The 23,375-nt window shown below is 46.8% G+C and overlaps 2 protein-coding genes across 2 annotated transcripts; both read right to left on the reverse strand.

Annotated features, from left to right (window-relative positions):
- Positions 1-2,468: 2,468 nt before the first annotated feature.
- Positions 2,469-11,351, reverse strand: LOC116957355 (ectonucleotide pyrophosphatase/phosphodiesterase family member 7-like). The gene is made up of 6 exons (XM_032979467.2): positions 8,383-11,351; positions 7,651-7,793; positions 6,131-6,757; positions 4,563-4,812; positions 3,569-3,692; positions 2,469-2,822 (listed from the first exon to the last, which is right to left on the reverse strand). Exons 1-6 carry the CDS (start codon positions 8,654-8,656, stop codon positions 2,780-2,782), a joined length of 1,461 nt encoding a protein of 486 aa, XP_032835358.2. The 5' UTR covers positions 8,657-11,351; the 3' UTR covers positions 2,469-2,779.
- A 183-nt stretch (positions 11,352-11,534) lies between these two features.
- Positions 11,535-23,111, reverse strand: LOC116958281 (ectonucleotide pyrophosphatase/phosphodiesterase family member 7-like). The gene is made up of 6 exons (XM_076052926.1): positions 22,097-23,111; positions 19,673-19,815; positions 18,232-18,858; positions 17,269-17,800; positions 15,046-15,180; positions 11,535-14,238 (listed from the first exon to the last, which is right to left on the reverse strand). Exons 1-5 carry the CDS (start codon positions 22,365-22,367, stop codon positions 15,077-15,079), a joined length of 1,677 nt encoding a protein of 558 aa, XP_075909041.1. The 5' UTR covers positions 22,368-23,111; the 3' UTR covers positions 11,535-14,238; positions 15,046-15,076.
- Positions 23,112-23,375: the final 264 nt, after the last annotated feature.

Below are 23,375 nucleotides of genomic sequence, written 5' to 3' on the forward strand. Positions count from 1 at the left end.
TCCAAGCTCAGAGCATTGCTCAGCAAAAATGTTGCCTTCGGTTGCCATCTGCTGAACATATCGTCCAAAATCAGAGAATGGATGAGAGCTCATTTGAAAGGATCTCTGCAGTTCTTGAATATAACCTTCCAAAGGCCAATCTCTAACACGGGGTGATCCACTGCTTTTGTTGTGTTTAGTTGTCCTTCCGCTGCACCTCCGATTTGCCCGCATGGCTGCATACGTGATGCGAATGAAATTCAATATACATATGTAGTGACATAGCGCTGACTGTTGGACAGCAGCAGCAACTGCAGGTGGGCACTTAGCGCACACGCCGCTGAGCATATACGCGGTGTGTGTGCCGGCAGGGCGGAGGAACTGGGGCAAGGGTAAGGTTAGACCTCGTGGGGAGGGCCCCTGGAACCCTCTGGCGGGTTCGAGAAGGGAGGCGCGGCTAGGGCGGAGCCAAGCCGCGCCGAGGTGAATAAAAGCAGTGGAGAGCGAGAGCTCCGGGCTGCCGGTTCTGGGATTGGACTCGTCTCGTCGTCGCCGTCGATCGCCGCCCTCGTCACCGCCGCCTTCGCCCGGACATTGCGTGGCCGGACAGTGGTTGGCTATCCCGGTCAATGCCATCGGTGCAACGCGGGCAGGGTCGTGTCGGGGACGGGTTGCGCGGCAGCGGGCCCGAGCGGTGGCGTGAGCTCGGCAACAACAACGATAAAGAGGGCAGAGCGGTGCCTACTGCAACCACCTCGTCTCCGGCTGACTGTGTGTGTGAGACGCACGCCACCCGCATGCACAGACGACACTACGCATACATGCTTCTCTACAAGAGTTCCAAATTGGCAAGTTGTCTCATGATATGACGTGAAATCCACAAATGGAATAAAATTATGAAAGAATATATACTTTTAACAAACGATTACTAGTATTGTCTGAATGTGAGTAGAATAAGGTGGAAACAGACTAAATAAAAACTGCTGAATCCCATCATCATTACTCTTTGGTGCTTTCAGTAATGTCACGTAGTTATAAATAAAATAAGAATAAATCACGACGTTTCGATTGCAACACAAGCAATCATCATCAGGTGGGAAAACCACAGCAATATTTTTTTGCTGAAGTAGGAGAGAGATGCCATAGTAAGAGGTTATATAGGTAAGAGAAGGGAGAGGGGCAAAGGGGGAGAGAGAAGGTGGGGGGGCATTGCGTGGACGCGAGGAGATGGACTAGAAGCTGGATGGGGGGAAGTGGGCGGGGCTGAAAGTGGGAGGCCGAGAGAGCTGGGGATGCCAATGCAGCAACAACGCCAATGCAGCAATAACGCCAATGTAGCAACAATGCCAATGCAGCAACAATCCCAATGAAGCAGGAATGCCAAACTCTGGCGATGCGGGGGGGAAATTAACTCGGAAAAATAGACTAGTACCCGGCAAATATGATGGAACAACCATAAACAGTTAAGGTTTTAGCTGGTTAATAACATACTTCCAATGGTTGCTCAATTTGTATCCATCTTCTCGGTTGAAGTTATGTCTATGTTTATGTATCTGGATGGCTTCATGAACAAACGTTTGATAGTAGCCAGAAGGTTTGCAAAGTACCTTGGTCTCGGAAAAAACAATATCATGCGAGCCCACAGCATTATAACAATGGTCAGCCATGGCAGAGGTATTGGTTCTGCCGTGTTTCAGATCTGCCTTGTGTTCGCGAACACGGTCCGAGACATGTCGTTTCATTTCCCCAATGTAACTACTACCGCAGGTACAACTCAGTTTGTAGACTCCAGGATATTGCATGTCAGGAATGACATGCTTCACAGATGGGATTAGATTACGGATTTTGTGTACTGTATTGAATCGGACCTGGATCTTGTGTTTGTTTAAGATTTGGGAAATATTTTTGGTAACACCTGTTATGTATGGTAACAGGTGTTGTTTCTCCATGGTTGGAGAAACAGCTTTGCGAATTATGCAGTCCGAGTACCCATTCATTTTGAGGGCCTGTTGTACGTGTTCCAGTTTACTGGCTAGGTGGTGTTGGTCGGAAATGCAGTGGGCCCTATGGTGTTGTGTTTTGATGAGGGGATTCTTCTGTGCCAGATCGTGGTGGGAATCAGGTTTCAGATAGGAATCTGTGTGGGTGGCTTTCCTGTAGATAGAGTGTCCCAACGAGCCGTCAGGTCTCTTCTCAAACAAAACATCCAGGAATGGTAGCTTACCATCCTTCTCCACTTCCATGGTGAAATTGATGGATTGGTGTATGGAATTGATGTGGTTGAGAAATTGGTCCAATGCTGGCAGGCCATGTGGCCAAATGACGAAAGTGTCATCTACATATCTCTTCCATAAGGAAGGACGTAGGGTGGATGTCTGGATGGCATCTGTTTCAAGTTTCTCCATTTTCTCCATCGTTGTGCTCTAGTCTTCCTTCAAAAGCCATGGGCAACTGCTGAATTGCTCAGGACAAATTACAAAAAAATGTGCTTCACGACCAGGATTTTAATTACCATGAATCAACATAACCTTGCTCCTAGCAATCCAGTATGAAAATGCAAACGGATCACTCACTTAACACTTTTCAAAAATGATCATTCAGATATGTCGTTTAATACATTTGACTTTGGGGGTAGATTTATACGAAAAAAGTTTATCAGAACCATGAGAACATTGAAGGCAGATAGATAGATACATAATTATATTTCATACTTAAACGTGTGAATAGAAGGCCCTGATGTTGGGCCCTTAACATGAATGTCAACCATCGAGTCTCAATCCCACTGAAGACACACATGCTGCTACATCCATGTGTTATGTGCCATCGTAGTCTTGTGCTTAGGCCTGTAAAATAAAAAAAAATGCAATGTAATATTTGAGTACAGTATCGACAAAGCCACACGTTATTGAATATAGCTTTAAAATACAACAACACACATTGATAAATTAAAGTGCTGTGTATGCAAGACATGCTTTGGTTTATAAACAAACTCCCCCCCCCCCACCCTTTTCATTGACTACGTATATTTTACTATATTTAAACCACTTTAATACGGTATATGAATTAGGCGAAGATTGCTGGGCTGTCACCAGCATTCTAAATGTAGGTGTTTCCTTAAAGTCACTTGGTTCAAGTGATTTCGACCTCACAAAAACACAGATGTTTTGCATTTGCAACGTAACTTGAAATCACAACATTCCTGAGTCAATTAATCGCTGAAGCATTCTAATCAACAATTTTTTTCCTCTGGTTCATTACTGGGGATTCATGTTTAGAGTGGCGGCCACCACTGTCATCACCTTGCCTCCCGAAGGCGGGAAACCCCAGAACAAACAAACCACGCCCCTCACTTGGCTCGGCTGATGACGTCAATAACATAATCAAGACCCCGCCCTTAATTTCCCATCCAACGGCACACGTGGGAACAAGAGGCGAGATTTAATAAAAAATTCCCAAAAACTATGTTTGTTGCATGATTTGTAGAGTAAGCAAACCGATAATCGGTGGAGTAAAAAAAACCTCGCATCAATAGCCCATCTCCGCGTTCAACAAGGATGCCATGCATGGCTATCAAACTTAAAGTGCTTACGCTTTAGTGGCTCTCTTCCAGGCTGAGTAGGCCACCATTGCGACTAACGTGACAAAGAGGATGACGATGATGACGAGCAAAGCGATCAGTCCCTCCTTGAGTCCGGGAGTTGTGGATCCCGAGTCTATAAAAGTCCAAAACACACACACACACATGGGTGAGGTAGTCAGTGGGTCGGGTCAGATAGGCAGTGGGTCAGGTCAGGTCGTCAGTGGGTCGGTTCCAGTAGGCAGTGGCCGGGTTGGGGTGCGGGTCATAAATATAAACTCTGCGCAGGACTCGACAGTTGTTAGCTCACTGCGCCTGGCTCCAAGCTGCTTAGCTGTTGAGATCTTATGAGATTTGCCAAATTGCAGGTGTCACGGCCATAGGGAGATAAGAGTATATTTTAGCGCTGATTTTTTTTTCCCAGTCATTGGTAGACTGGAGCGGGCATTTGACGAGTAAGCCACAACCATATCGAGAGGTAACACTGGTACAATGCACTGGTTACAATGCAACCTCCTCGGTCACTGACCCAGACAGACTCCCATCTACAGGTAGTGTCATCCTCAAAACTGAGGGTTGATGTCCATGACAGTTTTTTTGCTGATCTTTGTGTTTAGTTTGTTGTCCTTCCCCCACACCTCCGATTAGCACGGTTGATTACGTATGGTGAGAAAGAAGTTCAACATACATACATTTATACATACGTGCATAATACAAGTTTTCTTTGGTTAGATCACTTATCGTTAAACCCGCCACCACCCGACACAGCCAATTAGTAAGGTTTGTCACGTAAACAAAACGTGACAATTAGTGACTACTTCAGCACACCGTTGTGTTGTTGGTGAGTAAACCCACAACATTTACACGCCGAGCACGACGTTCATATTCACCCGATCTAATTCAACAAAAAAAGCGTTTATTACGTATAATATCGGTCGCGAAAGCCGACGTGTTCAACATACACAGGCAAGTCGTCGGACGATCAGCAATGGGATGGTGGACGTACCCTCCGAGCCACCGCCGCCGTCACCGACCGAGTCGGCGAGCATGTCCCGGGTGAAGGCGAGGGAGCCGTTGTGCGGCTCGGGCTGCACCCCGAGCAGCTCGCACATGAGCGCGTACACGTGCACGCTGGCGAACGGCTCCGCCGCGTAGCCCCGGCGGAAGCGAGGCCCGAAGGCGCGGAAGATGGTCCTCATGCCGGGCACCTCGTTGTCGTAGCCGTGGTCGCCCTTGTTGAACTGGAATATCATCCTCTGTCCGGGCGGAGGGGGGGGGGGAACGGACGGTGTGAAACCACACGAACGCGAGGCGCGTTAAAGTAGCTAACATGCGGTCTCACTGGCTCCATCTGGGCTGGGTCCAAAAAAACAAATGGGCCGGTGAGGAAGAATCTTTGGGGATGCCGAATATGGGACTTAATGCCAACTGAGAGCATAAATAAGCAATGTGTACGCATAAGAGGTACTAAAATATTTGTCTTGTCAGATGCGTAACAATAACAATCATCTTCTTGGTTCTTTCGGTAAAGTCACTACATAGATGGACTCGTCCATCTGAGCAACTGCCAAATCGCTCTCCGTGGTGCTAACGTTAAAAAAACGCCACTTTTTTCTAATTTTCTTGCTGTGGTTTTCACACCTGATGATGATTGCTTGTGTTGCAGTCGAAACGTCGTGATAATTTTATTGTTTTATGTTTTTTTTATTTTTATTGTGACTTTACCGAAAAAAACAAGAAAATGAATCCCTGCAGTCACGAATAACAATCATCGTTCGCCACATAAGTCACGGTCATGTCTCCAAGGCACTTGTGCCAGGCTAGGTACACCTTGAGGCCAAGCAAAGTGTCAATGGCTTTCTGGCAGGAGGTCACAGGGCAGACCCATGTGTTATGAGTTGACTGAGATGACCGTGGCTCCCCACTGTGGCAACATACTAACGTATTGTGTTTAGCTGCCTGCAATTGGGATCGTTGCTGTGAGTATGAAGGGGGGGGGGAGGGGGGAACAGGGGAAGGGGGAGTTTGGTCTCATGGCTCCACCAAATGGGGTTTAGCTAGAAAATAAAGATACCTGTCACGCCATACTGTGTAACAATACACCACTCAAGACAAACATATTTATGTGTGGTTAACCCCTCTCCGGAGATTGAGACATTCTACTTCCCATGATGTTTTTTTTATTGTACTTCAAAGGCGGCATCCCTGGCGTGTGGTAAGTTAAAGTGTAAATCGCGTGCAGAAAGTGTTGTGGACATGGGTGTCAAGGCCCAGAGGCTAATATGACATTGTGGAGCGCGTAGATTTTAAATTACACACTAATGCTGTCATGACTTTTGCTACGTGACGTAAACTCCAGCAAATCCTCTGCTGTGCTGTAATTTCTACGTTCTGAATGTCAATATCCTCACCTTCACCAAACCGCAATAACCAGTGTGGTAAAGTATGGCCAAATCAACCATCCCCAACCCACACGCAGTGGGGAGGAGATCTTGATCCAGCAGTGGATTGAAAAAAACATGTCTGTACAGGCAGAGGTGTACAATGATGTTTATCGTGGTGCGAATACTCAACTCCATTGACCACGTAGCCAGGGTCTCCGTACACCAAGATGGGCAGGATGCGCTCGTGGTTGCGGTAGTGAAAGCGCTCTGGGAACTCTTCCTTCTTATAAACGTGCAGGTGCGGGTGGGCACCCTTCAGGGCCTGGTACACTTCGTCCTCCTTCCCTTCCTTGGGCAGAAGCATACCGGACGGTCCGTAGTCCACCAGGTCGAACTTGAGGTCTTCCTTGAAGTCAATGAATTTTGACAGCACAATTTCATCGATGTCCGGAGCTTTCCGAGTGGTGATCATGCCGTGGTCCGAGGTGATGATGACATTGAGGGTGTCCTTCAGTCCCCTCTTCTCGATGGCATCGACCAGGAAGCCGATGGTCTCGTCCACTTGCCGCACCATCGCCCGCCGCTCTTCCGTCTCCGGTCCAGATAAGTGACCGGTTAAGTCCGGCTCGCCGTAGTACAGGGCCACAAACTCCAGGTCGTCATTGACGAACCAGTCCATGACGACGCCAATGTTGATACGCCACTCGGTCACGTTGTTGTACTGGTGATCAGTTTCTTCCGCCACGGATTTGAACGGTGTCTGGCCAGAGTAATTGACAGCTCCGCCGGGGAAGTGCAACGATCCTGTCTTCAGACCCTGCATGGGAACCACGAGAAGAAAATTCTTCACGGCATGCCACTACGCATGTATGTTTGTTGAACTTCTTTCGCACCGTACATAGCCAACCATTAAAGGGCAGTCTCCAAATATCTCAGTCAATATCTGTACGTGACTTAAAGCTTTCGTGACTGCAGGAATTCATGTTCTTTGGGTCTTTCAGTAAAGTCACGTAGATAGGTTCAAAGAAAATAACAAAAATAACAAAAACTACGACGTTTCGATCGCAACGATTGTTTGCGTTGTGATCGAAACGTCGTAGTTTTTTGTTATTTTTGTTATTTTCTTTGAACCTATCTACGTGACTTTACCAAAAGGCCCAAATAATATAATATCTGTACTCTTTAAGGAGAATTCACTAAAACTACTATTTATTTATCTATCTGTTACAAGACAGTGTTAATTACAAACATAATGAGAACCTTGTTTCTGATAGTTACCAGCTGGTACAGGTTTCAAGTGTAAGGATACTTATCTGACTTGCGCGATAAGCAGGATCGTACGTGATCTTTATTGCACAGTTTTATGAGTTCACTATAAAATTTAGATCAAAGGCCTTTCGAGTCTGTTTTTCATGCTCATGTTTATAAGTTTACTCACAATCTAAGCGATCTGCCTGAACAATTCTCAACACATAAAGCAAGGGGACAAAAAGCAGGAACTTAATCCTGGACTTGAACAGCGGCAGGGAGTCGATAGCAGGGGATGCTGGAGAGGTAAGGATTTTCAGTCAGTGGGGGCAGCAGAGGAGAATGAGCGACCACCCTCTGAGCAAACGTTGACTTGGTGGCTTTGAAAGAACGCAAATTAAAGCGTCCACGAACTACAGAGTTTGCTGATTGGGTTCTCAAGAGCGTTAAAGGCAAAGATACCTGGTTCTGAGCCGTGATCCAGATGGGAAGGGTTTGGTTCCACCACTCGGAACGCAGTGTTGTCTTCTGAAAATTGGCTTTTTCTCCAGTCTCCGGATTGAACAGCATGTTGTGAATGACGCCGTGAGACTCCGGGTGTCTCCCTTATGCACGCACAGACCAAGGTGTGAAAGTTTAAATAAATTGGGATTTTTGCTTTTAAACGACCGTCCATCATTTTGGTTCCCGTTTAGCCCCTTTTTTTGGGTAGAGTTGTGAAACACAGCGATTTGAGATTGATTCCCAGCGGGATCAGCAATGGTCCTGAGTGCCATGCTGACAATGAGGGTGAAGAATATTAGAAACAACTCTCCCGTAACCGACATGGCAATGTGGGAGGCCTTCATTCGGCCTCTAGACCAAAGGTTGAAGTTGTTTTATTATTATTAGGACCCTTGTAAGGCATGTAGTAGGATTAAGCTATCGCCCAGTTAAAATATGACATAGCGTTCTTAATTTCATCAATAAAATAACATTTGTCATATGAATTAGGAAATGATAGGCGAGCATTTTAAATCAGTAAAGCAACGTTTTTATTCTGTTTATATTTCATCTGTCTTTTCATGACGTATATATCTACAAAAAGAGACATTTATTTTAAAATCTCAACAAAGCAATGTACCCTTGGCAAATAACACAATATCTTATTGAAAATAAACCATTTGGCTCTGCCTAAACAGTGCTTAGCCGTACCAGTGACGAGGGTGAAGTGAGACGGAGAGGTTATCGAGATGAACGGCGGCACCATGTATCGCGCCGCGACCCCGACGGTGCGCAGGTGGTCCAGGTTCGGGGTGTCCACGTCCTCGTCGTAGTCCCAGCGGAATCCGTCGAACGAGACGAGCAGCAGCTTCTGCCGCTGCCCTCTGTGCGACGGCAGCGCGCTCGATCCCACGCACGCGACGCAGAGCGCGAGCGCCAGGAGCCGGCGCCCCGATCCCCGCTCTCCTGCCAGCGCCGTCGTCATCCTCGAGAGGCTTGGAGGTTCTTCTTCTTCTTCCGAGGAAACTGTTCAAGTGGGAATGTTTCTTTTGTCTGCACGCCACTGCCCTTTTGACACATATGCAATGGTTAATGGCAGGTGCAAAGTCTCACTCATAGATAACAGAGGTATGCCGTGTTCTTAAGGAAAACAATGGCTCAGATATTCTTAGTTTTTTCGGTAAAGTCACGTTGAAGAGAAACAACAAAATAACAAAATATATATAAAACAATAAAAAATTCTCACGACGTTTCGACCATAACTCAAACGGTCATCATCAGGTGTGTTGGTTTGCATACATTTAATTTTAAACGGCGCATTTATTTATTTATAAAAACGTTGGCGTCACGCGCAGCGATTTGGCAGTTTGCCCAGGACTAGTCCATCTATTTTTTTGAAAAGAGGAGGGGGGAGACGAAATTTTTTATAATGTATGCTGTCTGAAAGCCACTGTAAGCGTGAACAATCAATCAAGAACTGAAATTTATCCCACCACCATCCATCACAGAAGAATTCTCTCATCAAGACTGTGTATCATAGAGCCCAATGCATATCCGACCAGGAACACATAAGCAGTGAACTCAAGCACGTACACCAAGCTCTTAGGGCTAATGGTTACTCCGACTATACAATCCGCAAAGCTATCACTCAAACCATGAAGAAGAACCCTCTTGAGGAGCCTTTCAAAACCATCACTTTACCCTACATTGCTGGGATCACAAAAAAGACCTCCAAAATCTTGAATAAACACAAGATCCAGGTCCGTTTCAACACATTACATAAAATCCGTGATCTGGTTCCGTCTGTAAAAGATGTGATTCCGGACATACAATACCCTGGTGTCTACAAACTAAGTTGCCTCTGTGGTAGTAGTTACATTGGAGAAACCAAACGCCATGTCTCGGACCGCATTCGTGAACATAAAGCAGACCTTAAACACGGTAGGACCAACACCTCGGCCGTAGCAGATCATTGTTCTAATTCAGTAGGCTCACATGCCATTGACTTTTCCAAGACGGAGGTTCTTTGTAAGCCATCTGGCTTCCATGAGAGATTCGTTCATGAGGCTATCCACATATACAAGCACAGAGACAATTTCAACCGAGAAGATGGATTCTATCTTAGCAATCATTGGAAAGATTTGATAAATCATTTCAGTTCTTGATTGATTGTTCACGCTTACAGTGGCTTTCAGACAGCATACATTATACAAAATTTCGTCTCCCCCCTCCTCTTTAAAAAAAATAGATGGACTAGTCCTGGGCAAACTGCCAAATCGCTGCGCGTGACGCCAACGTTTTTTTATAAATAAATAAATGTGCCGTTTAAAAATAAATTTATGCAAACCAACACACCTGATGATGACCGTTTGAGTTATGGTCGAAACGTCGTGAGAATTTTTTATTGTTTTATATATATTTTGTTATTTTGTTGTTTCTCTTCAACGTGACTTTACCGAAAAAACTAAGAATATGAATTACTGCAGTCACGAAAGCTTTAAATCAAAATGGCTCAGATGTTATGATTATCGTCAACATGCCCGCGATCTTATTCTGTTTCTGCCATAGGAATGCCAGACTGGGAGTCAGTGTAGATGAGCAGATCCCAAATGCTTCGTTGGGCATGGAAATGCGTTTGGCTCTAAGCGGTACATCAAGTTTGAGTGCAGAAGCCCCGGGCTGATGAGACGTATGACATTTGGCAGGCGTTGATGAGGCATGTGAATGAGCACCTGCGCCGGTGTGGATAACACAGCCGCCGTATCATCCTCGCGAGCCATCAGTTCGATGGCAATGGGAGGCCTTCATTCAGCCTGTGGGCCAATCTGCACGTGAACGACCTAACCCCGAATGCAATGAGCCTGGCTGCTGTTTTTCACGAGTGTCCATGCCAATAGTTGTTGTTGTTGTTTGACTTGCATCCCACTGGGATTTTTGCACACAGCGTTGGTGTACGGTGCTATTTCAGGAATATTTTGATGTTTTTTTTTTCCTGGATTTTCTGTTTGCACATGCACGAAGTCACTTTAAGATGTTTTCTTGTTCGTGTTTTAGTTTTTTTGTTTGTTGCGGTTGCACTCGATTCAAGAGCCGAATGGCTCACAGGGCTATACCAAAAAAATGAAACTATGAATAGTGTTTGGTTCACGGGCGTGACAACACCTGAAAGACCACCGATATAATATGTGGAGCAAGCTCGTGCTCCTCCCCCCACGGTTTATATAAGACAGCAGCTCCACAACAACCTGCCCTGCGCTATTCTTGGCATAAGGCGTAGCCCACATGGGTTTCGCTAAAGAAAAACACTTTGCACTGGCTTCTCACCAAATCAAGGACACGGTACTATATATTATCACTGCTTTTAGTGGTTGCTTGGAGTGCAAATGCCCTGCTGTTTTAAACATCTACATCTGCAACGTTCTCCACCCTTACATCCCAGCCGACTTTCTCCACACCACGGACTCTGGCCTGCTCCTTGGCCCCACCAGCCACAGCTCGGCTATTGTTGGCCGCCCTATCAGTCACTACGCTCTCACACTCTGGAATTTCCCTACCCGGGGCCACCTGGCCCTGGCACCTTCCCCCCGTCTCCGCATTCAAGTCTCTGCTCAAAGCTGCCCCTTGTAAACCGTGCTTTCGGGCCACCCACGTGAATTTTCTCTTCATTCCTTGTTCAGTCCCTCCCATTCCCTTCCGTTTTACTTCCGTGTGTTTCTACGTTCCGAGACGGTCGTGAATGGGTGCGTTTACCATTAACTTCGTTGTAGGATGACTAGGGATCAGATGACCCAATTCCAGAGCTGGTAATACACATGATTGTGACACCTTTATTTTCAAATAGATATATCATTTCATTTGATGTGCATTTCCTCAAACATATACATTATGTCAAGTTGTGTTATCCTAAATATTCCATTCGTTGCGCCTTGCCACAAAGCAATACAATATTGTTTGGTAACACATTGCAATGTGAAGGATCGAGATATGTTTTATTTATTTCGGCAGGAAGGGACCAATACTCTGTTGGGCTCTTAATTTCATGGGCGTCCTGCGACCGTGCAGATGTTTAAAAGTAAAGATATTCGTTACAATCGTGGTTACTTTGGTTGTGATACAAACAGAAAGTCCTGCTACATGCTTCGTATGTTACAGGAATATGGAACCGGTTAAAACATTTTAAAAATACAAAGCATGGCTGCATTCTTTTAAGAACAAAAATGAAGGGGAACAATTTTAAGTGATTCGGGAATTAAGTGACAGGGTCATTTCATGTTCTAACACAACCATTAAATTCTCATCTTCATCACATGAGGGTTGTACGCAATTCTCAGAGCTGGAATTGAACTAAATTAAGTGAAAACCCAAAATAAGTATTATGAGGTGATTTAAAAAAGGATGTCTGTCTGTATTTTAACACAGGATCATTGTGCTATATTTTATCTTGAGATCGCATCGTGAAGCTGGACCGTGGCGTCTTGTGATTGCTGCAGCTTGCTCCATTGGAGAACGTTGCCCCACGTCTGCTAACGTGGTTAAGACATTCAGACTGAGTACGAACGTCGCCTTACCATAAAAAACACCATTCCATAATGCAGAAGCGTGTCCGTTTGCATAAACGAGTTTCTATTTGCACGTAAAATTGCAAACGAATAAATCCTAAAAGAACAGGGCTCAGTGTACAACTGCCTTGTTGAAGATTCAAGAGATCATGCAGTACCCTAGTCCTGTTAGGTGGGTACAGTTATTACATATGAACGTGGTAGTATCAAAATGTTTTGCAGCAAAGCGAGATTTGAATGATTTGTGTTGAGATGCATTTAAAAAGATGTACATAACTTTAAAAAAGTGACAATACACATCGTTACGGTATGACCCGCGCCAATTTTAATTGTCGTTAATTTGATGAGAAACTTACAGTGCGGTATCTGCATTTCCTATTATATTCGAAGACAAACATTGGCTGGCTTTCTTCCTACGCCTGGATTCCTGTCTGTCTGGCTGACTAGCACTCAAGTGCACGTGCGCGGTAGTGACGCCACCGCGCGTGATAACGCCACCCGCAATTCCACAGTCGTGCGTAGGATCTGTGCGCTCTGACGTCACGCAACCCCCCCCCACTCCCACATGTATGTTGAACTTCTTTCGCACCATACGTAGCCAATCGTGCTAATCGGAGGTGCGGGGAAGGACAACAAACCAAACACAAAAAGCAGTTTACCGAAAGAACCAAGAATACAAAAAAAACATCTTCTTTAGTTATTTCGGTAAAGTCACGTAGAATGAGAATAAAATAATAAAATAACACAATAAAATTCTCACGACGTTTCGAAAGAACCAAAGAAGATGAATCCTTGCAGTCACGAAAGCTTTAAATCGAAAAATACAAAAAAAGCAGTTCTAAAGAAATGAGTTTTCATTCCGGTGGCTTTCCTGTGCAAATGCGACGAAGCAGAGAGTGGAGGGAAATGAGGAAAGGCAGAGGGATGGAGGAAGAAAGAACCGGAGAGCAACTGAGAGAGTTAGCAGAGAGTGAAAGGGCGTGGACTGGAGAGGAAGAGTGCGGAGTGCAAAGGGAAAAGCGGAAAGAGGAGAGCGACGGAAAGCGCTCATCAGTAGGTGGGAGGATCAAGGAGAGACAAGAGAGGACGAGACGGGTAAGGGAGAGGTGGGAACAAAGAAAGTGAGGATGAGGGGTGCGAAAAACAGGGATAGGTGGAAAGTGGTGCGGGATACAGTGTTAGGAAAGAGAGCAATGCAGAGGGAGGGAGAGGGTAGAAGGGGAGACAGAGAAATAAACAAAGGCAAAGTCAGAAATTGAGATAAATTGCGATATGCATTGCAGAGAAGGCACAAGAAAGGTGGAGAGAAAGGGCTCGATATAAGAGTAAACGTTTTGCTGGCTGGCTGGGAGCGACGAGACAGACGGTCGCATCCAAAGGACGTGCGAGTTGGTCGTTAACTATTAAATACAGATCTTGTTAATTACTGCGAACATCATCTGTTAGTTATCTCCTGCAATGAAGCAACGTTAAGATATCCAAACGCGGATTCCTGGGTTCGTCTGCGTGTTGAACATTTCAGTTGAAAACAAAACATAATTTAAACTGCTCAAGTTACCCGCAGCAGTGTGTGGCGAAAGCTTGAGAGGGGAAATTCTCAACACGAAGCAAACCCCAGAAAACAGCACTTGAATAATAAGGAGTTTTGAAATGGTATGTGTTAAACTAAGATTAAGATGCATTAAATATTTAATATGGATTTCATTAAAAAAAATTCTGAACTGAAAATCTCAAGATTTAAAAGCAAAATTACTTTTCAACTTCAATGAGTCCATTTGATAAATTCAGCTCGAAGCGAGGATCTGGAGCGAAGCTTCCACAAACTAATGACTGACTGTACATCCGTCCTTAAGATCAGAAAATCAATTTACCTCCCTACGTGAAGGTTAATGTATTGAATAAGATGCTATGTTTGTAATGCTTAAAATCTGTGCAATTACTGCTCAATCATTTCAATACACGTGACATCTGTGTATCATGTACGTCCATCGCGATCTTGGGTTGAGGCCTGTAAAGAAACACATAAAAACAACATTACTTTAGTAATGAACCTATTGCACATTGCACTGTTAGCTTCATCATTATATATCCCACCACATTGTTAATGCACGCACAGACTGATCAATAGAGGCTACAAACACCAGGAGTTGCTCGGTCATTCCCATTATACTGTGTCATCTCTTCATTCAGGCCTTCTTGATCGCTGGACCAGGAAATTTAAAGTGAGGATCAAGAGGCCCCATTTGTTTTTTTCCTGTCTTCAGACTCTGGTTCGGAGTCAGGAATTACGTTGAGTGCCAATTGTATCTCAAAAACGTTGTAGAAATAGGACGACACGTGCATCTAAAGAGTTGTTAATAAGACGCTGTTTTGGAGCAATGAATGAAGAGTGGAATGCTACAGACTGGAAGGGAAATGAGACGATATTATGACAGACGCATAGAGACAGTCAGCCATCTGCAGAAGAGATGAAGGAAGCCTTGAGCCTGTACTTGAACAAGTGAAGGTTCACAGCCTTTGATGATTATTCCAGACAATGAGAGCAGCAGCAGCAGCAGAGAAGGAGCCATCCTCTCATCAAGCAGAGGACGATGAAGGGATATGATTGATTCCCTTGGTTTTTCAGGGCCAACCACGACGTTGTTTGAGGCCCAGAGCAGAATCCCACATTGGGGCCCTCTTAATCCACCACGTCCAAACCTACATCCCAACTACTCACGAATATAATACTTGAAATTGATTCTCAACACATTTAGAATGTCACTCCCCGTAAACCTTGCACACACTGCTCACTAATTGCAAGGCGTATACTTACTTTGCAGTGGTTGCTTCCTGGGTGGCATGGGCTACTGCCACAGTGAAGACGAGAACAGAACCGTGGTGATTGCGAGCAGGCCGATTAATCCTTTTGCCAAGCCAGGGGTCAGACGGTTGGAGGATCCAAGGTCATCTGTCAACAGCAACACACGAGCTGATTATTTATGAGACTCCTCTGACCGTATTGAGACGTGTCTACGTTGTCAGGAAAACTCGCTGAGCCCTTCAAACACATCGCAAACATTTGAAAGATTTTCACAAATGCGCACTTTGCATATTTTACGAATATTCACACGGTGCCATTCATGAAGCAAAAACGTGGAGTGGCCACGATTGACTCCGCCTGGCTCCTGAGTGCCGAGTTGGAGTACCGTAATGGAAGGTGCCAGAAGGTGGGCTCGGCCGAGAGGGTTGCCGCTTACTCTTGGTCGTTTGTTGCTATTTTATGTTGAGAGTTGGCCTGGGGTTTTGCGTTCGTTCTTCCCACATGGCCCTAATTGCTTTATACGTTGAACATACATCGTGAGTTTAAGCAAAGTTTTACCAAACAGGGCCTTAATAGGACTCTTCCGTGTGGCGGTGACTCTGCCCGGCGCTCACCAAGCTGCAGAAGCTGCAGTAGACAAAATGCAGGACAAGGTAGACACGGCAACCGGAGTTGCCCCTTCACGTCAATAATTATCTTCAAGCCTCTGCATCTCAAGACTGGAGCATGTGGGATACCCGCAACTGCCTGGCGCGAGGAATGGAGACGCGTAGACCTCATCAGTGATCCATCCGTCCAGATGCCTAGCTTTAACCTCCCAAGGCGCCATTGGGGTTCAGGTGAACCGCTTTCCGGTGTGACCAGGGCAGGGAGCGTGTGTGTGTGCCCGCTTGCGAACATCGATGGGGCATCGTACTACTTACATACGTGGACAGCCCGCCGTGTGAATGCGGGGAGTAGTGATACCGTGACGCACTATCGTCTCTGGTCGCGGTACTGGGTGCTGCCCTGCACATGCTGGAGGAGGAGGCCTTCAAATGGCTCTGTGGCTACGTGGGCTGACGCCCACTCACACTATACCATTGACATACTAAGTATGTATTCATTTAATTACATGTTTTTTTCTTGTGTATCTGGTACTCTGCCTGGAAAGTCACGTGTAAAAGCATTCGCTGACTAAACATCCGGCGCTGGACACTTTGGGACTTTTCGTCGATCAAGAGTGTGTATGTGCGCCACGCTACCCTGCACACAGGTTGCACATGTTATCGGGTGGGCCCCGGGTGTACATTTACAAATTTGCGGCCCATTGGTCATCCACTGCTAGATGAAGGCCTCTCCACACCACGTTGATCGTGAGGGTCGCTTAACCAGACTGTCCACCGCACTGGTGGCCGCAGGAACGGTTAACACTGGTTCTAGCCCTGGCAGGGAATTTGATTGAGACCACGTGGGCTCACAGAGAAGTCCGCACGCGTCACCATGCCACCACTTCACCCCACATCCTCACACACAAACACCACACAACCACGGGTTAATAGTAGCGGGGGCGCTGTCGTCTCCGACACGCAATTCGATTATTGAGTGGAGAACACTCCCCTGGGATTGGCCCCAGAAGGATTAACAGAGTGGGGAAAACCCGAGAAGGGAATGATTGTGAAAAAAGGGCGGGAGACGGGCTATATAAGGGAGAGGAGTTGGAGGGTTCGAGGTTGGTTTTCGATGATGAGTGGAAGTACGGTGTGAGGTTGCCTTGAAAATAAAGATCCTGCTTAACCATCTCAAGTCTCCTCTTCACTGTGTTAACAGGAGTTGTAACCCGCGACTTTGTCAGATGGAGCGCAATCACCAACCTACCCATGTAAGGCTTTTTTTTAATGGTTGCCACACACCAATGTAATGCAAATGCGTGGTGAAGCTATTAGTCTTGTCGTGGTGTTCTCATCCGAACGGAAAACAGGTCTGGCAACAGCCCAGCAACAACACAGTGGAATGGCGTCTGAGCGCGCACGATGTGCAACTGCACGGGATGGAGCCCCGGGCACCAGACTACAAAATGGACACCGCTGTGGGTGCATTTGGAACCCCTTCAGCTCTCTTATTCTACTCAGATCCACAACCTGCTCACGTCACCTGCAATCATTATAAACAACAAACAAGCACACGCAAAGTGGACCTCGACGTCCACCTGACCTGGAGAGCCACACTGCACACCACTTGGTGGTAGACAAATACCCGGAAAGTTGGTAGTAGTAGCCTTTGTAGTAGTAGTAGCCTTTGTAGTAGTAGTAGCCTTTGTAGTAGTAGGAGTAGCCTTTGTAGTAGTAGTAGCCTTTGTAGTAGTAGGAGTAGCCTTTGTAGTAGTAGTAGCCTTTGTAGTAGTAGGAGTAGCCTTTGTAGTAGTAGTAGCCTTTATAGTAGTAGGAGTAGCCTTTGTAGTAGTAGTAGTAGCCTTTGTAGTAGTAGGAGTAGCCTTTGTAGTAGTAGTAGCCGTAGTAGCCGGAGCAGAAGCCGAAGTAGTAACATCAGCAGGAGTCGAACTCTGCGAGTCGGCGAGCATGTCCCGGGTGAAGGCGAGGGAGCCGTTGTGCGGCTCGGGCTGCACCCCGAGCAGCTCGCACATGAGCGCGTACACGTGCACGCTGGCGAACGGCTCCGCCACGTAGCCCCGGCGGAAGCGAGGCCCGAAGGCGCGGAAGATGGTCCACATGTCGGGCACGTCGTTGTCGTAGCCGTGGTCGCCCTTGTTGAACTGGAATATCATCCTCTGTCCGGAGGGGGGAGGGGGGAAACAAAGGGGGCTTTCGAACAACCCGGTCGGATCGACATCGTGCAATGAGCCGCTTTTATCTCCTCCCGATAAATCAACATTCAGACGGGTTTAGGTGCATTGTGTGTTGTGGTTTGATGTTAATGACTCTCATACAAGTAGGTGCGGAGTGGAGGGCAGTGCAGTATAATCAGCTGCTTTACTGTCCTTCTGTGCTCTCACATCTATGCTCTCAGCCTTCACCAACCCGCATTGACCAGCGTGGTGAAGTATATGCACAAACAGTAAACCGACTGCCTGAACTGCGTGGGGAGAGCCTCGTCGAGCGACGGACTGACAAATGGCTGTACGGGCAGAGCTGTACAATGATGTTCATCGCGATGCAAACACGGTCGCGTAAGATGTCGACTTTGGTGTGAATACTCAACCCCATTGACCACGTAGCCAGGGTCTCCGTACACCAAGATGGGCAGGATGCGCTCGTGGTTGCGGTAGTGAAAGCGCTCTGGGAACTCTTCCTTCTTATAAACGTGCAGGTGCGGGTGGGCACCCTTCAGGGCCTGGTACACTTCCTCTTCCTTCCCTTCCTTGGGCAGAAGCATGCCGGACGGCCCGTAGTCCACCAGGTCGAACTTGAGGTCCCTTGTGAAGTTAATGAAATTTTTCAGCACAATTTCATCGATAGACGGAAATTTCTGAGTGGTGAGCATGCCGTGATCCGAGGTGATGATGACGTTGAGAGTGTCCTTCAGGCCGCTCCTCTCGATGGCTTCCACCAGGAAGCCGATGGTCTCGTCCACCTTTTTCACAATCGCCCGCCGCTCTTCCGTCTCTGGTCCATACTTGTGGCCCGTGGAGTCTGGCTCGCCGTAGTACAGGCCCACGAAGTCGAGGCCGTCTTTGACGAACCAGTCCATGACGATGTCAATGTTGAGGCGCCACTCGGTCACGTTGCTGTTCGGATGATCGTCCGCCTCCGCCACGGCCTTGGATGGAGTCTGGCCAGAGTACGTGGCAGCTCCGCCGGGGAAGTGGAACGAGCCGGTCTTCAGGCCCTGAAAATGGGGAAAAAAATATAAAAACGCAACGGCGGTGGAAAGATATTTTGATGTCAACTTTCACAAATCAACTTTGTTTGAGACCACTAGGGCATAAAGTGCCTTTTTCAATCTTATAGTTCAAGATGGCACTGCTCGAAAGAAGAGGAGTTGATCGGAACAGCAGCCTGGTATCTATGTTTCTCTTATTAACTTCAACTTTTTAAGTAAACTTTTGTTCAGACACCTCCAAACATGTCAGTCGATTTCTCTGCCACCTCTAAGAATTATTCATACAAAAGGTCAGCCAGTTAGGTGTTTGTTCTTTCATTAGGCAGAGTTAATGACAAATCTGGTGACGTGTTGTTGTTGTTGTTGTGATAATGCATTTGTAGTTACTATTATAATTAATAGGATTGGGCACAATCTTAATTGTGTGGTTTTAAGAGTTAACCATACACACCAGTTGAAAAGCCTGCAAATGGGTGTCACTTAGCCAACCTTGAAAATCCAGACGATACGTGTGACTTGTTTTCAACGCAAGTCAATTTGCGTAGCATCTAAATGTGAACGCATCTCAAGATGCTGTATAGAAACAACAGGCATTATGCAGAGAGAGGTAACCAGTCATAGGCAAGGGAAAAGAGAAGCATAGTGAACTTTAACGGGGACAGGTACGTGGCCGAAAGATGTTTATGACGAGGACGGGCAGGACAGGAGAACGTACGACCTCCCTCTGACCAAAGGTTGATTTGGCGGCTTTGGCAGAAGGCGAAGCTAAGCATGCCCAAACTACGGTGGTCGCTTTTCGAGAGCATGAAGGCCAAGAGACCTGGTTCTGTGCCGTGATCCAGATGGGGAGGGTCTGGTTCCACCATTCGGAGCGCAGTTGCGTTTTTTTAAAGTTGCGTTTTTCTCTGGTCTCTGGATTGAACAGCATGTTGTGAATGACGCCGTGAGACTCTGGGTGCCTCCCTGCGCACACCGCGCACACAGACAAAAGAGTCACACCAAAGTTAATAATGTGTATAATACTGACCGTTCTTCAATATGGCTCCCTATGTCACAGTGAAAAAACGATGCGAAACTATCATTTATTTAGTTTATTTTACCAGGCAAGGCCCACTGAGCTATATACTGTAGCTCTTTTCAGAAGCGACCCTAGCCACAAATTATAGCTCAACGAAGTGGCTTATCACGTGGAAATTTATCGCAGCCAAATACTCTAAACGCGTGTTTCTAAATGTGGAGGTAAAAACCGGAGGACCCGGAGGAAAATCCACACGACCACAGGGAGAACGTGCAAACTCCAAATATACAGGAGTCAGGGTCTGGATCGGGATTGAACCCACGATCTCCTGCATACCAGGCGAGGTAGTTAACATCTCGCCACGGTGTCCGCACAGTGGTTTGGACCACGTGCTACGAGCCTGGCGACCTGAGTGTAATTACCAGCCACGGCTAACAATCAGTGACGAGTGATATCGGAAACCCGTTCTTACGTGCACCCCCCACTACTGCCCACCCAACGCATGTTTTTTTACACTGGTAAAATACATTCAATTGTATTAAGCTCTCATATAGAGGATATTCAGGGATGTATAATAACATATTTTGGCAGCCTATTTCAACTTTCACCACGCACCGCTGCATCGATTTCACACCAGTGCACGGGGAAAGCTCCTGAGAGCGAAATTGCTCAATGAGCAGCCCGACCTTGGAAGAAGAAAACCCGCACTTGGATCGACTACCATTTTTAAATCAGCAAATCGATCGACTTTTTTTATTTAAAAGCGAGAGAGAGAAACAGAGAGCTACTTGAAACTGAAATGATATTTTTTCAAGGTGAGATCTGGGTCAAGAGGGAAATGCAGATTGCGTACGAAAAACAAACACAACTCTAAACAAGGTCGACAAAACTTACATGACCAATCAATATTTATATAGAGCACTTTACAAAATGTAACATTTACATGCACGAATGGCCATTACTTATAACAGTTTAGAATATAAAAGCGATTTTGTTTAAATATTGACAAAGCAATGTATCCTTGACCAACTCAATGAACGGTAATAAAATATTAAAGCACAATGGGCACACGTTGAAGGTACAAAAGGTGCAACCCTGGCATTGCTATCTCACGCCGCTGTTTTGGTGTAAGGGCGTCCACTACAGAGCTGTTCCAGAGGGGTTATTTGGCGAAAGGGTGCTGGATACTTCGGCCGTGGAGAAGAAAAAAAAAACCCCGAAAGTAATCCAATGCACATGACGACCACAGAAGAAGAGGAAGAAGAGGGATTCCGGCTCGGGCGTCGCATCCCCAATCGAGTAGCCGGGATTGAGGTCGAAAAATTAGCTACTGGGAAAGCAGCAACAGCAGCACGTTGGCACAAGACAGCGGAAAGTGGAAACTTTTCAGTTTAGTTTTTATTTAATTTATGTATTTGGTATAGCCCTGTGAGCCATTCGGCTCTTGAATCGGGTGTAACCACAACAAACAAAAACACGAACAAGAAAACATCTTAAAGCGACTATGTGACTGTGCAAACAGAAAATCCATGAAAAAAACAGCAAAATATTCACTACATGACTAGACACACACTGCACACACACTACACTCACTACACAGACACACACTACACACACACTACACACACTACATAACTAGACACACACTACACGCACACTACACTCACTACACACTAATGACGAAATGTGCAGTGGACACCTACGGGCTATCTGCCTATGGATCGTAATGATCCACGCGGGCCAGACGCCTTGGGACACATGGGGGGGTGGGGGGGGGTACCCACACTTTACCCCACCTCACTCGACCAACAAATCGACGAACTGTGGTCTCCATATTTGCACTTTTCTGGTGGAGAGAGGCAGGGGCTTTGAGGAATGTGCCCATCTTTTAAACTCACGTGCCAGGAGAGCTCGAATCGACCAGCGTGCGAATACTGTGGCAGCACGCCCCGAACACCAGTTACGCTAAAAACATTGGGCTTCAGCTAAGCTTCATCCGTCCCTGTGAAGAGAAAATGTGCCCTACATTTTAACAGTGGCCAAACGTCTTGGAAGATTGGAAGAGGTCGGAGAACTCACATGGACACCTCGCGATTGCAGAACGGGCAACCCCTAGAGGGCATGTCGAACAGTTGGTATTACGATTGTTTAAAATAGGTTCGTAATTTTAATTGAGCCTCTAGATGAATCATCGAGGCTTCCGACTCAGAGGTGCTGAAGGGTTACCAGTGACGAGGGTGAAGTGAGACGGAGAGGTCATCGTGACGAAGGGCGGCACCATGTGTCGCGCTGCGACCCCGACGGTGCGCAGGTGGTCCAGGTTCGGGGTGTCCACGTCCTCGTCGTAGTTCCAGCGGAAACCGTCGAACGAGACGAGCAGCAGCTTCTGACGCTGCCCTCTGTGCGACGGCAGCGCGCTCGATCCCGCGCACGCGACGCAGAGCGCGAGCGCCAGGAGCCGGCGCCCCGATCCTCGCTCTCCTGCCAGCGCCGTCATCGTCCTACAAAGGCTTGGAGGTTCTTCTTCCGAGGACAGTGAGAGCCGAAATGTTCCTTTTGTCTCCACACCACTGCCCTTTCGATGGATATTTAAGGGCTAATGACAGGTGCAAAGTGTCACCAATATAGATAAGAGAGAGAGAGATACGCCGACAATGCCTCGGTTGTCTTGGCTAACTTCAACATGCCCGCTACTTGATTTTGTCCCCGATTAAGGAAAAAGGTGCAGCCCTGCAATTGCTCGCTCACACCACTGTTGGAAGAAAGCCTCCACTACACAGCTGCTCCAGAGGGACATGGCCCCCTCTTCCACGCTGACCAGACGCCTTGGAGGAGGTGGGGAAAGGGGGTTACCCACACTTTACCCCCACCGCAACTCGACCCACCAATCGACTAACTGCGGTCTTCCTGTTTGCGCTTGTGGGTGGAGAGAGGCGCACGATTTGAGGATATTTTCCCATCTTTTAAACTGACGTGCCAGGTGAGCCAATCAATCAGTGCGTTCACACTGTGGCAGCGTCCCCTAACACCAGATACACGTAAAACATTGGGTTCCAGCTATGCTTAGCCATTGGGCGCCACGGTGGCAAGATGTTAACTCCCTCACCTGGTATTTAAGGAGGTTGTGGGTTCAATCCCGACCCTGAAGCCTGCTGTATATATGGAGTTTGTATTTTCTCCCCTTGATTGCGTGAACGTTTCTCCAGGTCCTCCGGTTTCCCCGGCCACATTTCGACTCAACGTGCGTTTCGAGTATTTGGCCGCTAAAGATTTCCACATGATAAGCCACTTCGTTGAGCTATCATTTGTGTCCAGGGTCGCTTCTGAAAAAGAGCCATTTAGCTCAGTGGGGCCTTAACCTGGTAAAATAAACTAAAATAGTTTAGTTTTAGTTCATCGGCAGACGTGACGAGGGTGTTTTGCCCTACTCATCGACACTGGCCAGGCGTCTTTGGAAGCTTGGAAGAAGTCGGAGAACCCACGTGGACTTCTCGCGGTTGCAGAA

The sequence above is a fragment of the Petromyzon marinus genome, chromosome 3 (genome assembly GCF_048934315.1).
Source record: "Petromyzon marinus isolate PM22_M1 ecotype Great Lakes invasive population chromosome 3, UKy_Petmar_22M1.pri1.0, whole genome shotgun sequence".
NCBI classification, from domain to species: Eukaryota; Metazoa; Chordata; class Hyperoartia; order Petromyzontiformes; family Petromyzontidae; genus Petromyzon; species Petromyzon marinus.